Source organism: Protomyctophum parallelum (assembly GCF_964188405.1).
Source record: "Protomyctophum parallelum genome assembly, chromosome: 15".
NCBI lineage: Eukaryota > Metazoa > Chordata > Actinopteri > Myctophiformes > Myctophidae > Protomyctophum > Protomyctophum parallelum.
In genome coordinates this window covers 36,455,204-36,469,281 of record NC_139710.1, presented here as the reverse complement: position 1 = coordinate 36,469,281, position 14,078 = coordinate 36,455,204, and the positions used below count along the sequence as shown (strand labels likewise).

The window sequence follows — 14,078 nt, the reverse complement described above, 5'->3', positions numbered from 1 at the left end:
GACGCAGGACGAAGCAGGGGAGGAGATATTCTTTACCAAGTCGTAAAATAAAAACCCAAATAAACAATATAAAGGGAGAGCGGTGTCAGTCAGTGGAACCCGTGCTCCCCCGGTTCTCCCGTGGAGAGCGGAAAGGCAAGCGCCACAGACTAGACCACACACACACACACACACACACACACACACACACACACACACGGGATTTTAAACGTAGCACCCCCAACGCCACGGCACCGGGATTTGCTTTTTTGTATCGGCGCTCGATCCTCTTGACTCTCCCGGAGGGAATTCTTCATTTCACTTCTTTTTTACCACTCCAAAACTGTTTTTATTGTCACGAAATATGGCCGATGCCGTCATGAACTCAGCGCAGTCAAAATGAGACGACTGAAGCCAGGCAGTGGTTAAGGTGGTTCCGCCGACACCAAAATCAAAGCAACTATAAAGAAAAGGATCGGTCCTTGTCTGGGTGAACAGATTTATTTTTCTTCTTTTGTTTTAAACGAGGCTGGAGGAAGGGATATCATGGAACCGAGGCGGATTTGGAGACTGCTAGACGCGCCGCTGGTGGGATTTAGTCTTTGGAAAACTCTGCTGTTGGTGTCTCTGTGGAAAGGTAAGAAAGAACCTGCTGTGCTGATCATCAAAGTTATTTCGTCTTTATTTTGCTTTCGTCTTTCTCTGTAGTCTGTTGGACTAAAGAGCGCGCCTGTTTAAGACGGTTAAGTCGTTAAACTGTCGGTTTTTAGGCTCACTCACTCACTCATTAAAATTGCCTGCAGCTTGTTAAGCTAATTCCTTCCCGTTTTCCCCCCTTCTTTTTACTATAGAGGATTCAGTGTGCATTTCACGTCCCCTGGATTGTTTTATATTGAATTTCTGCCATTGGTTTTAGCCTTGGTTCTTTTGGTGTTTTCTGGGGGATATATAGCAGCCCCGCTGGTCTGATATGTCTCACGTTTTTGTGACGCGTGTTTGTCTTCTCTTATTAAATCACATTTCACTGTGCGGAGTGCAGGTTGGTCTAATGAAATTATATATTTTTTTACTTTTTCGTCCTAATGGGCGGCGATCGATCCGAAAATATTCACCTTGACACTTTGCATGTGCGTGTGTGTTGTGTCACGGGAGTGTGCGTGCGCGAGGTGTGAGCGGAATAACAACTGGTTGACATGAGCCCCGGCGTCAAATGAGAGATGTGTGTGTGTGTGTGTGTGTGTGTGTGTGTGTGTGTGTGTGTGTGTGTGTGTGTCACACAGTGTCAGTAATGCCCGGCTGGAATAAGAATGTACAGATTAAACGGATCCAAGATCAAGGCCCCTCATCCCAGTCCATGATAGATAAAATGTTAATTTAATCCTTTGTGGAATTTATAAGAGGCTGCATTATAGGCCTACGTGTGACATGTGTCAGTCTGTGGCAATCGACGTGAGGTCGGGAGTATGTATAGGCTATTATGGGCTTAATTTCTGAATATAATACACAACTATAGAAAGGTGCAATTCTGGGAAATTGCAAGTGTGTGGTTGCACTGACGCGAGTCACGAGGAATCCACTTGGGAACTGAATTCCATTCCATATTGTGATGTTATGAAGCCAGGGGTCACCAACATGTCCATATTGTGATGTTATGAAGCCAGGGGTCACCAACATGTCCATATTGTGATGTTATGAAGCCAGGGGTCACCAACATGTCCATATTGTGATGTTATGAAGCCAGGGGTCACCAACATGCCCATATTGTGATGTTATGAAGCCAGGGGTCACCAACATGTCCATATTGTGATGTTATGAAGCCAGGGGTCACCAACATGCCCATATTGTGATGTTATGAAGCCAGGGGTCACCAACATGTCCATATTGTGATGTTATGAAGTCAGGGGTCACCAACATGCCCATATTGTGATGTTATGAAGCCAGGGGTCACCAACATGCCCATATTGTGATGTTATGAAGCCAGGGGTCACCAACATGTCCATATTGTGATGTTATGAAGCCAGGGGTCACCAACATGTCCATATTGTGATGTTATGAAGCCAGGGGTCACCAACATGCCCATATTGTGATGTTATGAAGCCAGGGGTCACCAACATGTCCATATTGTGATGTTATGAAGCCAGGGGTCACCAACATGTCCATATTGTGATGTTATGAAGCCAGGGGTCACCAACATGTCCATATTGTGATGTTATGAAGCCAGGGGTCACCAACATGTCCATATTGTGATGTTATGAAGCCAGGGGTCAACAACATGTCCATATTGTGATGTTATGAAGCCAGGGGTCACCAACATGTCCATATTGTGATGTTATGAAGCCAGGGGTCACCAACATGCCCATATTGTGATGTTATGAAGCCAGGGGTCACCAACATGCCCATATTGTGATGTTATGAAGCCAGGGGTCACCAACATGTCCATATTGTGATGTTATGAAGCCAGGGGTCACCAACATGTCCATATTGTGATGTTATGAAGCCATGGGTCACCAACATGTCCATATTGTGATGTTATGAAGCCAGGGGTCACCAACATGCCCATATTGTGATGTTATGAAGCCAGGGGTCACCAACATGTCCATATTGTGATGTTATGAAGTCAGGGGTCAGTATACATGTCCATATTGTGATGTTATGAAGCCAGGGATCACCAACATGTCCATACACAGACACAAACATGTGTCCGAGGCAAAGACCGGACTTGGACTTGTCTGCATGGCATGAATTTGACATTTTCTGTTTCACACACCTATTCTGTTTGCCTCCACATCCTGTTTGATCCAGAAATTCCTCCTCTATGATCGATAGTATAGCCCTGTAACGATACATTTTAACAGCGATACGATACATCAACCACGATACATGGTTGATGGACAATATTGGTTCATTATTTAAAATCGATACAGTAACTATTTAGTATTTAGCAAAGTATTTAGCAAATCTGTGTGAAACATGTGGATAGTGCAGGTTTTTTTTAGATGGATATACTGTATACATTATAGACAGACGTATACAGGCCTATATTGTGAATCATTACAATCTGTTTCATGTCAACCTGAGAAGTAAGAATGTGTCATTTCAAACCGTGTATGCTGCTTTTGTATATATTTCTGGCTCTGAGAAGTGAAACCCGGCATCATCAGCACAGCTGTATAGCCTCGGTGCCCAGGCCTTTATTTGAGCTGTATAGCCTCGGTGCCCAGGCCTTTATTTAAGCTGTATAGCCTCGGTGCCCAGGCCTTTATTTGAGCTGTATAACCTCGGTGCCCAGGCCTTTATTTGAGTTCGCATTCGGCTCAGAAAGACGAGCCTGGGGAGACCTTAGAGTATATATGAATAGAGACGGCACCCGGAGGAAACCCTGAGGCGAAATGGACATAGTGGCCGAATTTGGTATTGCAGCGTGGGCCAAAACACATGAACGCACTGGTCCGTTGACTATCATTGTGCACGTTCACGATGACACGTGAACGCTGTTTCATACGTGAACGCGTGCAGTGATAGTCAGCGGCAGCGCGTTCATGTGTTTGGGGCAAATCCATCCCAGAATGCACTCTGTTCCTACCCGGAAGGAGGAGTGAAATCGCCTCATGCGCTTTTGAGCAACTTAATGCAAGTGGATGGAAGGAGAACTCGGGTGCCCTCTCTATTCATATACACTCTAAGGGGGAGACGCATTAAAAGATTATAGGAAGCCCACTTCCTTGTATTCTGCTAACCAATAACAGTGCAGAGGCGCGCCGCTCCAAATTTGTGTTCTCCACTGTTTTCTACCGGGGGAGGGGAGGAAGGGGGCGGGTGCTCAGATCGGAGAACCAATAGGATCCACCGCTTTATTTCTTCCGGGCACCCGCCCCTCTAGACCAGAAATCACACATGGCGTGGCTATACCACAACTGCTGTAGCCTAGGAAGTATGCCCTATATATACACAGTGGCATTTGATTATAACAAATGGATTCCTATAAAGGAACATAATGCATGGCAGAATCGTTGTCTTAATACGTTTGAGCATTGTGTGCGTTGGTTTTGAATGTACTGTATGGCAACATGATCAGCACGTCGTCCGTGCGCGCACGTACGCACACATGAGTGCGCGAGCGTGGCATGCGTTTGTGAGTTTGTGAGTTTTAATTAGCTGTTCCGTTGCACCCGCCCTAGAGCAGATCGAGTGCCGTGGTATGCCGAGTGTGTGTGGCGGAACGTGTGTGTGTGTGTGTGTGTGTGTGTGTGTGTGTGTGTTTGTGCGCGCGTGCGGAATAAACGGGAACGGCCTGATTGCTCCTGAACAGCTGTGTGTGATGAACGGCTGAGTGGATAAAGGAGCGATGTCAGCCGAACACAAGTCCTCTCCTCTCCTCTCCTCTCCTCTCCTCTCTGCCTCTGCTTTATATGTAAAGCACTGGAAAAAATGCATGAAACTAAAAGATCACACCCGTGTGAACTGAGTGGTGCGACTCCCCTCCATCCCCCCCCCCCCCCCATCTCTCCTCTCTCTCTCTCTCTCTCTCTCTCTCTCTCTCATTAGCAGGCAACAGTGCAGCACTAATACTATCTGTCTCTCTCTCTGTTTCTGGCACAACAGCGCCCCTACTGGTACTCATAGTCATATACTGTACTGGTGCTCATGGTCACATAGGTGAACACATAGGTGAACACAGACATTGCTGTTCTTTGGAGTGGTTGCACCACTTAAAATATACGGACCCAAATCCTTCAAGCGAACACTTCACTAAATTCAGTTCATATAGTTACTTCCTCTAAATGCCTCAGTTTCTGTCACGCGGCAAACTATAGATTTCCTTCCTTGGGTGGGCGGGACTTTCGGCCCTACAGTTTTAGACCGTGGCGGAGGGGCGAACTTGAGCCACAAGAGACGCCACCGAGCGAGCGGGTTGCAGCGTCGACCGTTGCAAAGCCGCTATAAGACACAGACTACAGTACAATGGACACAGCGGAGCGCTCCCTATACCTCACTGCATGGCGACCCGCCTCCTTCTAGCCCCTCCCCCAACCGGGGAGGAAAAGCCTCCTGTGGGCTGTCAGGTTGAAAATGAAACATTTCCTGTTCCTGTGAGGAGTGAGGACTCAGTTTTCTTTGATACAGAGCTCCCATGTTTGGGAGAGTGTGTGTATATATACATTCTGACCTGAGATCAGATTCATACGAGGTTTCCACTGGACACAAACTGGTCTGATTAACCCATTCTGACCTGAGATCAGATTCTAAAAATGTCAAGTCGTTCTTCGATTTTTCAAAAATAGCAGACCTACAAGCTCGTAGCGCGCCACTCGGTGGCGCGCTATGAGCTTGTAGATCTGCTATTTTTCAATAGCTAAAGCATAACATGATGCTAACACCAAAATGGGTTCCCGGTCAGAATGGGATAAAGAAGCGGTGTCCTTCTGTGCTTGTCTGACTTGGTTACATGCAGTATGATAATGCTTCCTTTCCTCGGTTAAGCTTCACCTTTCAAAGTGTCTGTGTGTGTGTGTGTGTGTGTGTGCGTGCACTCTAACTTCTGTGGTCTATACTCTAAAGTCTAAACTAACCAACAGAAGATTGGTTAGTTTGCAATGACGTGCATGATTCACGCACGTGCCCACATGAGGGCTGCCTGTCACAATCATGAAATGTTACTTCACGGTTAATTGTCGCCCAAATAATTGCGAATAGCAATTGTCTTTCTGCCGTTAATTGACATTGTTGAAACATTACGAATCAAAATTACATTTCTGTTTGGCTTGCAGACTCCGCAAACAAATAACACACATTTAATTACTTTATAATTAATTTCTGGAAATTACAGACAGGCTCAAAACGTGTGGCATTGTGACGTGTTTTGAACTTTCCACATTTTCTTTTTTTTTTAAATAAGATTTTTCTTTGACGATTATGACGATTAATGCAAGAATTAATTGTGATTATCTCAAATAATTGCAATTTGGCGATTATGTAATAATTGTGACCTAGCGCCCCCACATGCACGTACGCATGCACACACTGTTTTTTTTAGACTGCCAGCAGCGGAGGACTCTAGATGGGAAGTGAGACGTTTTTGAGATGGAGAATGTGAACTCTAACATTTACCGACAGGGAGGGGGGGGGGGGGGGGGGGGGGAGGAGGAGAAGAAGAAGAGAGGAAGCCAGGAAGGACATGCCACAGAAACGCACACTGAGGCCTTTTTCTCACATTTGAAGAGAGAGAGAGAGAGAGAATAGCATTAACCTTCATAAGCCTTCTTTTAGGCTGTATCGTACCATGGTGTCGCTGTCATGTAGGAGTGACAAGGGTCAACAAGGTTCGGTGTGCTCTTTTTTTAACCACTTAAACCTTTTTATACCTCATTGAAAGTGTGGCAGGGGTCTGTCCCCTCCTCTCTGTCCTCTGCACTTTTCTCTGAGTGCTTATGCCTTATAATAATGCTTGGGTTCATATTTTGGTTTTATTATCGGTTCTCAACTCTGGTCCTGAAAATGAAAGGGAGAGCTTATAGTACTGTGTGTGTGTGTGTGTGTGTGGTGGTGGTGGTGGTGTGTGTGTGTGTGTGTGTGTGTGTGTGTGTGTGGGGGGGGGGGGGGTATGGATGGGATTGGGGGGCTTCAGTTAGAGCCAATCTTTAACCTGGATGCATTTACACCAGCACTTTGTTACACCAGCACTTTGTTACACCAGCACTTTGTTTTGTTCTCGTGCCCATGCCTCGCTGTCGTACATTCTGGGCTGTCTTGTCACCACCACACCATGCATGTGACACCATTTATGCCCATAATGAGTGAAAAATGAAACATTATTATTGTGTGTGTGTGTGTGTCTTTGCGCAGAGGCCGCTATTGGAGGACAGACGAGTACAGTCGTGGGCGTGCAGTACGTGCATGTCGTTGGCTGCAGAGGCTTTTTTTCCCTTTTTAACAACAAGGACGTGGTTAACTGGATCAAAACCAGCTGGGTGGTTGAGCCTCCCAGTCTGTTGTTTTTACACAGTCAGACAAGAGTGATTTTTTTTTCTTTTCTTTCTTTTTAAGTGGTGCAACCACTTCTACATCCAGCATGCAATGTCCGTGTAGCTGTGTACCTGTTTGTGATGTACCTGTGTACCTGTGTGAGCACGAGTGGTGTGCGTGCGTGAAATTGGAACGAGAGAAGTATGTGACATGGCTGCCACCTGCTGGACGCAAACGATACAGAGAAGAAATTGGAACGATACAGAGAAGAAATTGGAATGATACAAATTGGAACGATACAGAGAACCAATAGACGGGAGTTGCACCACTTGGTTCACACTGGTGTGATTTTTTTGTATGCCTCTTGGTGTCTCTGCCTGAGAGTTCCAGTATCTTTTTTAGTATGCCTCTCGGTGTCTCTGCCTGAGAGCTCCAGGCCTCTCGGTGTCTCTGCCTGAGAGCTCCAGGCCTCTCGGTGTCTCTGCCTGAGAGCTCCAGGCCTCTCGGTGTCTCTGCCTGAGAGCTCCAGGCCTCTCGGTGTCTCTGCCTGAGAGCTCCAGGCCTCTCTGTGTCTCTGCCTGAGAGCTCCAGGCCTCTCGGTGTCTCTGCCTGAGAGCTCCAGGCCTCTCTGTGTCTCTGCCTGAGAGCTCCAGGCCTCTCGGTGTCTCTGCCTGAGAGCTCCAGGCCTCTCGGTGTCTCTGCCTGAGAGCTCCAGGCCTCTCGGTGTCTCTCGCCTGAGAGCTCCAGGCCTCTCGGTGTCTCTGCCTGAGAGCTCCAGGCCTCTCTGTGTCTCTGCCTGAGAGCTCCAGGCCTCTCGGTGTCTCTGCCTGAGAGCTCCAGGCCTCTCGGTGTCTCTGCCTGAGAGCTCCAGGCCTCTCGGTGTCTCTGCCTGAGAGCTCCAGGCCTCTCTGTGTCTCTGCCTGAGAGTTCCAGGCCTCTCTGTGTCTCTGCCTGAGAGTTCCAGGCCAAACTGGCATCCGGAAACGCTGGCTTCAGATATTGCAGATACCTCTTGACGATTAAACTGACTCAGACGCGGACACACAGCCTCCTTGATAACCTAAATTGAGGAGAGTGTGTTTGCGTGTTGAGCGTGCGTGTGTGTGCGCACGTGCATGCGTAGGTAAAGGATGATTTATACTTAGTTCTGTGCCATCGTTGTGCCCTCACCCCTAAAAATAAAATAAATCAAATGCAAAATAAAATAAAAGACATTACCAGATTCACAAGCTCACAACGTGTCACGCTGCGACGTGTTTGAGCTTGTAAATCTGCTGTTTTTTTTTGGTGCCGGACACGGCATGATGCAAGAGAGGATAAATTGGGCTTTAATCAGTCGTATTTGGGGACAAATGTAGGACGTTAAAGCAGCTGACTGGGGACGGCATGTCAAATTTGGGACACTGCTGGTAACGTGGTCCATTTTCTCTGTAAGACATCAAACTATCTATGCCAGCCACTGTGATCCTGTTTGCATCTGGGCTCTCTGCACACACGCACGCACGCATGCATGCAATTGTTGTACTCTGAGACTTACTGTAAACTCGCATTACTATTGTGTTACAGCATTCTGAATGGACACTGGGAAAACATGCCTTTTTAGAAGTGTCCCATATCCTAGTGGAATTTAGGTTAACCATCTAGACGTTTTAGCATGGCGTGTGTGTGTGTGTGTGTGTGTGTGTGTGTGTGTGTGTGTGTGTGTGTGTGTGTGTGTGGTGTGTGTGTGTGTGTGTGTGTGTGTGTGTGTGTGTGTGTGTGTGTGTGTGTGTGTGTGTGTGTGTGTTGTGTGTGTGTGTGTGTGTGGGTGTGTGTGTGTGTGTGTGTGTGTGTGTGTGTGGTGTGTGTGTGTTGTGTGTGTGTGTGTGTGTGTACTGTAGGCTGTGTTCTATTACTTGCAAATCTTAGCAAATCTTCCCTCAGATTATTTTGATGAGTCTCTCTCTGCTGGCTGGGTCTATATGTCATGTTGCAAGACATTTAAGGATGCGCTAATCAGCGACACACTTCTCCTCAGATTAGCTTCAGTTGTGTAGAGAGAGGGAGGGAGAGGGGAAAGGGGGGAGAGGACACATGTGTATGGGTTAATGAGGGTGATGGTATCTTAATGTGATAATGACTCACCAGTAGACTCTCTCTGTCCATTTTCAATTTTCACAGTCCCCATCTCTTTATTCTCTCTCGCTCGCTCTCTCATTACGCTCTCAACCTCTCCTTTGGTATTGGTCCATATTTCATTTTATTTCTCCATCCCTACCTCTTTTTCTCTCCGTGCACCTAAAAAAGTAATAATATTAATAACGAGAAAGAAAAAACTAATTCCCTCGCCAGGGAGAGAAAGATAGAATGTTGTTTTGTTCTCTACCCCTTCCTGGCTTCTAAACATTGCTGGCATTGGCGAGGAAACATTGGCACCCTACTAAAACTCAATTCACACTCTGCAGTGCAGTGCGTTATGTTGCGATGCGGTGCATTGTTAGCTCCGAGATCTGCTCACCATTGTTTTATAGTTAGTTTAGTGCTTTGATTCACCATTGTTTTATAGTTAGTTTAGTGCTTTGATTTATTTTTCGGATTGATTTCTCATACCCGAATGTCCTGCCTTCACTGGACTGGGGGTGAGAAGTCGGGCGGGGGGTGGGGAGCCGTAAACCTGCTGTATACGGTTTGGCGTCCCGTGGACCAGATGGATGAATTTGACCTCTTTCTGGCGATGCCAGCTGCTCGCCATTTCCCCCACTGCTTCTTGGCGTTGATGATGCGCACCGTGATTTGATGAGGAGCGCCAGTGTGGTCCCAGCTTTACGGCATTTCATGTCACACGAGGACGAGTTTACAATGGGCTCTAGGCCCGGCGGCCATTTTGGAACGGACTCGGGCCTCTTCCAATACTTGCATCGCAGGTGTTACCGATGATGTACTAATTAAGGTTCTTTGATGTTTTGGTCAAAACGGAGTCAGAGTGCTGCTATTGTGCATGTTGGCTCACTAACTCTGCTACACCAGTGTGTCTCAAAGTGTCCCTGGGTTCCAAATGGCCCCGTACGGGTGTGTAACTCTGAGAGTGTATAGGGTTAGGGTTACCGGTAATTCACTAAAACTATATGCCTAAACCTAACCCTAACATTAACCTCACAAACACTATTCCTAATCCTAAACCTTAACCATAACCTCACAAAATATTTCGAGATGGGGGTCGGCAGCCAAATTATGCATTTAATTTTGGAGGTCCTCGACAGTTTGAGAACCGCTGAAATAGCAACAGTCAGTTTTTTTTCTTCAGAAAACCGATTTTAGAATTGGCCTCAGCTTATGTCTTAATTAGTTAAATGGCTTCGTTTTCCAGTGGATTTCACACCAGGGCTCGAAATCTCAACAATATACAAATAACCTGGGGCGCACACACACACACACACACACACACAACACACACACACACACACACTGGCAGGACAGAAGCATATAGGAGCAATCAGCTGGGGGGCATGGAGACCACTGTGGCTTCAGGCCACATCATTTTATGATGTGGCCTTCAGGCCACATCATTTTATGAGGGGCATAAGGCCAAACGAAGGTGGCCACGGCGTTCATGGCACCCGTGAAATTCATGCCCTGCCCTGGGCCCTCCAGGCCAGAATCATTTAAGTTATTTTATTTTAGCTGTCGCTTGCCAAAGAAACGGGGCTGATCTGCAAGCTAACAACACGTCACATTGTAGATCGGTTGTTTTTGGCACCGTTGTGCTCCAGTGTTCTAAATGGTGCTTTACTGCATCGCTGCTGGCACCGTTGTCGGCCTGTGGAAATGGCAGTCTCTGTTATGTGGCTGACACGACATGCTTTATATCTTTATGCAATGTAGGCCAATTCACGACACTGGAATCAGCCGTGTTACCCTCTGATGGAATAATTTGAACATCTCTTTCTCTCTCCGTAGCCCTTCATCACTTTGCTTCCCTCTATCTCTCAATTATAAGGCCTTTTCACACGGGAAGCCACTTGACGCTCCCTTGCTAGTTCATTGTCGACGAGAGGCGGGCGATTTATTTGGGACGCAGCGGAGAACCAAACGCCCCAAATGCCCTCGTCGCCGAGATCGGCTTTGGACTTGTTTTTTAATATGAATTGATTACGGTTCACAACTCTGTTCTGTACACGCTCGTAACACTGGTTCTGTTCTGTACACGCTCGTAACACTGGTTCTGGTGCAATAAAAAAATAAATAGGGAAGTGAAAATTCCGCTGGCTTATGCTGTCTATGGGAATGCAGTTTTTATAATCGTAATATCTCCGATTCTTCTTCAGGCTTTTTGATTAAATAGAGCTTGATTTGCGGCTCATTACAAAAATGAATGTTTTGGGTGAATTTAATAACATTTGCGCGACATGGTATATATAGTGATAATTTACTTCCTGTGTCTCCGTTCCCGAGAGAATCGCCTTTGAAAATACGATGGTTTTAACATTGAAGTAAACGGTGCCGATCCTGGAGTAAACAATTTGGCCACCAGATGGCACTCTTGGCGGCAAATTAGTTAAAGCGGTTAAGGTTGGGGAATCGGAGCGCCCCAGCCCCTCCCCCAGCGCCCTACACCTAAGGTGAAGTGGTGTGTTCAGCACCCTTAGCCGTGATCAGCGCCTCTTCAGCGTGACTGAATACCCTTTTTAAACATAATCCATTGCCATTCATGTCGAAACGGTCGGGGGGAGGAGGGGGGGGGGGGGAGAACACTCTGCAAGGCTTTAAAATCCACAATTACGCTATATTACTCTTACAGGGGTTCATGGGCTGGATTTAATATGCTTTAAAGAAATATAGCTCCTTAAATTGGCTGCGTTTCAAAATCAGATTTTTGCCTGACGAGAGGGGTTTTTTTTAACGATACTGTGAGTTTTAGCTAACGTCGACACACATTATCGGTAACATTTACATTTACTGAATATGGACTTACCCCAAAAATAAAGCAATTTTGTAAAAAAACATTGTTGAGGTTTATATGCTGTATGTTGAGAAACAATCCTCTCTCTCTCTCTCTCTCTCTCTCTCTCTCTCTCTCTCTCTCTCACCTTCCCGTTCTCCTTTATCTCTCTCCTCTCTGCCCCCCCCCCCCCTCTTTCTCGTGTAGAGTTCTTAACCAGTCCTCAGAGAGATCGCGCGGCACTCCTCTGCCTAAATGATTTTCTATTACCATGCCTGTTAACAGCGGTGCCATTTGATCAACCTAATGAAATTGAAAACTTTCATCTCTCTCGGCCAAATTGATTTCAGATGTGGAAACCGGAGTAGGAGAGAGGGAGAGAGAGAGAGAGAGAGAGAGAGAGGGAGAGAGGAGAGAGGGAGAGAGGGAGAGAGAGAGGGAGAGAGAGGAAGAAGGTGTTGGCAGAGCGAAACATCCCTTAGACTCACTTTCCCCAAATCATTTAGCCCTGTCAAACGGTCCGCTTTGTGTGTGTGTGTGTGTGTGTGTGTGTGTGTGTGTGTGTGTGTGTGTGCACTCTGCAGTGTGATCATCAGGGCCCATTGCGTGAGAGAGCGCGTCTCAAACCCTGTTATTGTCAAGGAGCCTGCAGTTTGATATGCATTAGACGCCAACATGGCAACCCATTGGAAAACGCTATACGTTTCTCTGTGTTAATTTAACTGTGACCGAGTTTCAACTCCCGAGAGTTTCACGGTCCAGTTTGGTTCCTAACGGTCATTCATTTAGCTGTGGGAAGTTGGGAACCTCCTCAAGGATCGGTCCAGCTGTGGTGTATGATGATAAGAGCGCCCCTCACTTCTTCACACGAGTGCTGTGATTATTTTCATTTATTTGTAGTTATATTGAAAAAAACGCGGCCCATTCGTGCATTAGGAGGACACTATCGGTCACCCGAACCAAGGACGGGTGTTTTCGGTGAATCCATCATGGTTAAATGAGAGTTTGAAGTTACAATGGGTTTGTATATAGGAAGATAAGATGAATATCAAATATCTAAATACAGAACCATCAAGCAACTGAAAAAAAAACAAAAAACTGTCTGGCGTGCTCACAAAACTACATAAGACTACATAAAAATGACCCCAAATATCCTGTTATATTGCTGTGTGTGTATGACTGAAACCAGGAGGGAGAGAGAGTGCATTTTTCAGAAAGTATGGTAAGGACTGCATGGGAAATGATGACGCCAACATTTGGTATCCAAAATGCCAAAGTGCTAACGAGCGCTCTGTGTTAACCCATTCTGAACGGGAACCCATTTTGGTGTTAGCATCATGTTATGCTTTAGCTATTGAAAAATAGCAGATCTACAAGCTCGTAGCGCGCCACCGAGTGGCGCGCTACGAGCTTGTAGGTCTGCTATTTTTGAAAAATCGAAGAACGACTGACATTTTTTTAAATCTGATCTCAGGTCAGAATGGGTTAATCAGACCAGTGTGTGTCCCAGTGGAAACCTCGTATGAATCTGATCTCATGTCAGAATGGGTTAAACCCGTGCTATACATACACGCCCGCCTGCAGTTCCAGCCTCGGCCAGTAGAGTTTGGCGGCTTCAGCGTTGGCCAGAGAGGTGGCGCAAATGGAACCAAATGGAATGTGCTTTCCATTTTGTGTCCCTCACTGGCTTACATGAGCACTAGGACTGGGTGGGTGGCAGTGGTGTAAAGTAGGGATGTCCCGATACACTTTTTTCGCTTCCGATCCGATCCCGTGTTTCTGTGTTAACCGATACCGAATTCCGATACCAGTGTCGTGATTTCATGTTGTGTTTTATAGCTATATATCTGGTGTTGTGTTCATAGCACTCTCCTCACTCAAATGTGCACTTGCAGTTTGGGCAACTCCAAAGCAAACTCTACATGTCCCAACATTTTATTTACCTGCCTTAGTGTCAACCCCCTTACCCCCGTGTCGGATCAGTGATTAGACTGGCATATTCACCTATACCGATATGACCCGATGTGAAAAATCGATAGATCCGATACTTTTTCCCGATACAGTATCGGGACATCTCTAGTGTAAAGTACAAAGTCAAGTACTGTACTGTACTGAGGCAAATATTTGGAAAATGTTATAGCTACTATAGTTATTTTTTAGATTTGGATATTTATATTACTATAACATACATTAACCACACTTGAACTTGTAGATCTGC

At 46.2% G+C, this 14,078-nt stretch overlaps 1 protein-coding gene across 1 annotated transcript in view; it reads left to right on the top strand.

The window, feature by feature from the left end:
* Positions 1–402: 402 nt before the first annotated feature.
* The window catches only part of LOC310871826 (transmembrane protein 132D-like), a gene marked incomplete at its 3' end in the record, with an annotated part of 194,895 nt that continues 181,219 nt past the window's right edge, over positions 403–14,078 (top strand). Inside the window, exon 1 of the mRNA XM_083783462.1 lies at positions 403–616. Within this exon, the coding sequence (XP_083639588.1) occupies positions 526–616 (91 nt within the window). The 5' untranslated portion in view covers positions 403–525. The remainder of the gene's footprint in view (positions 617–14,078) is intronic.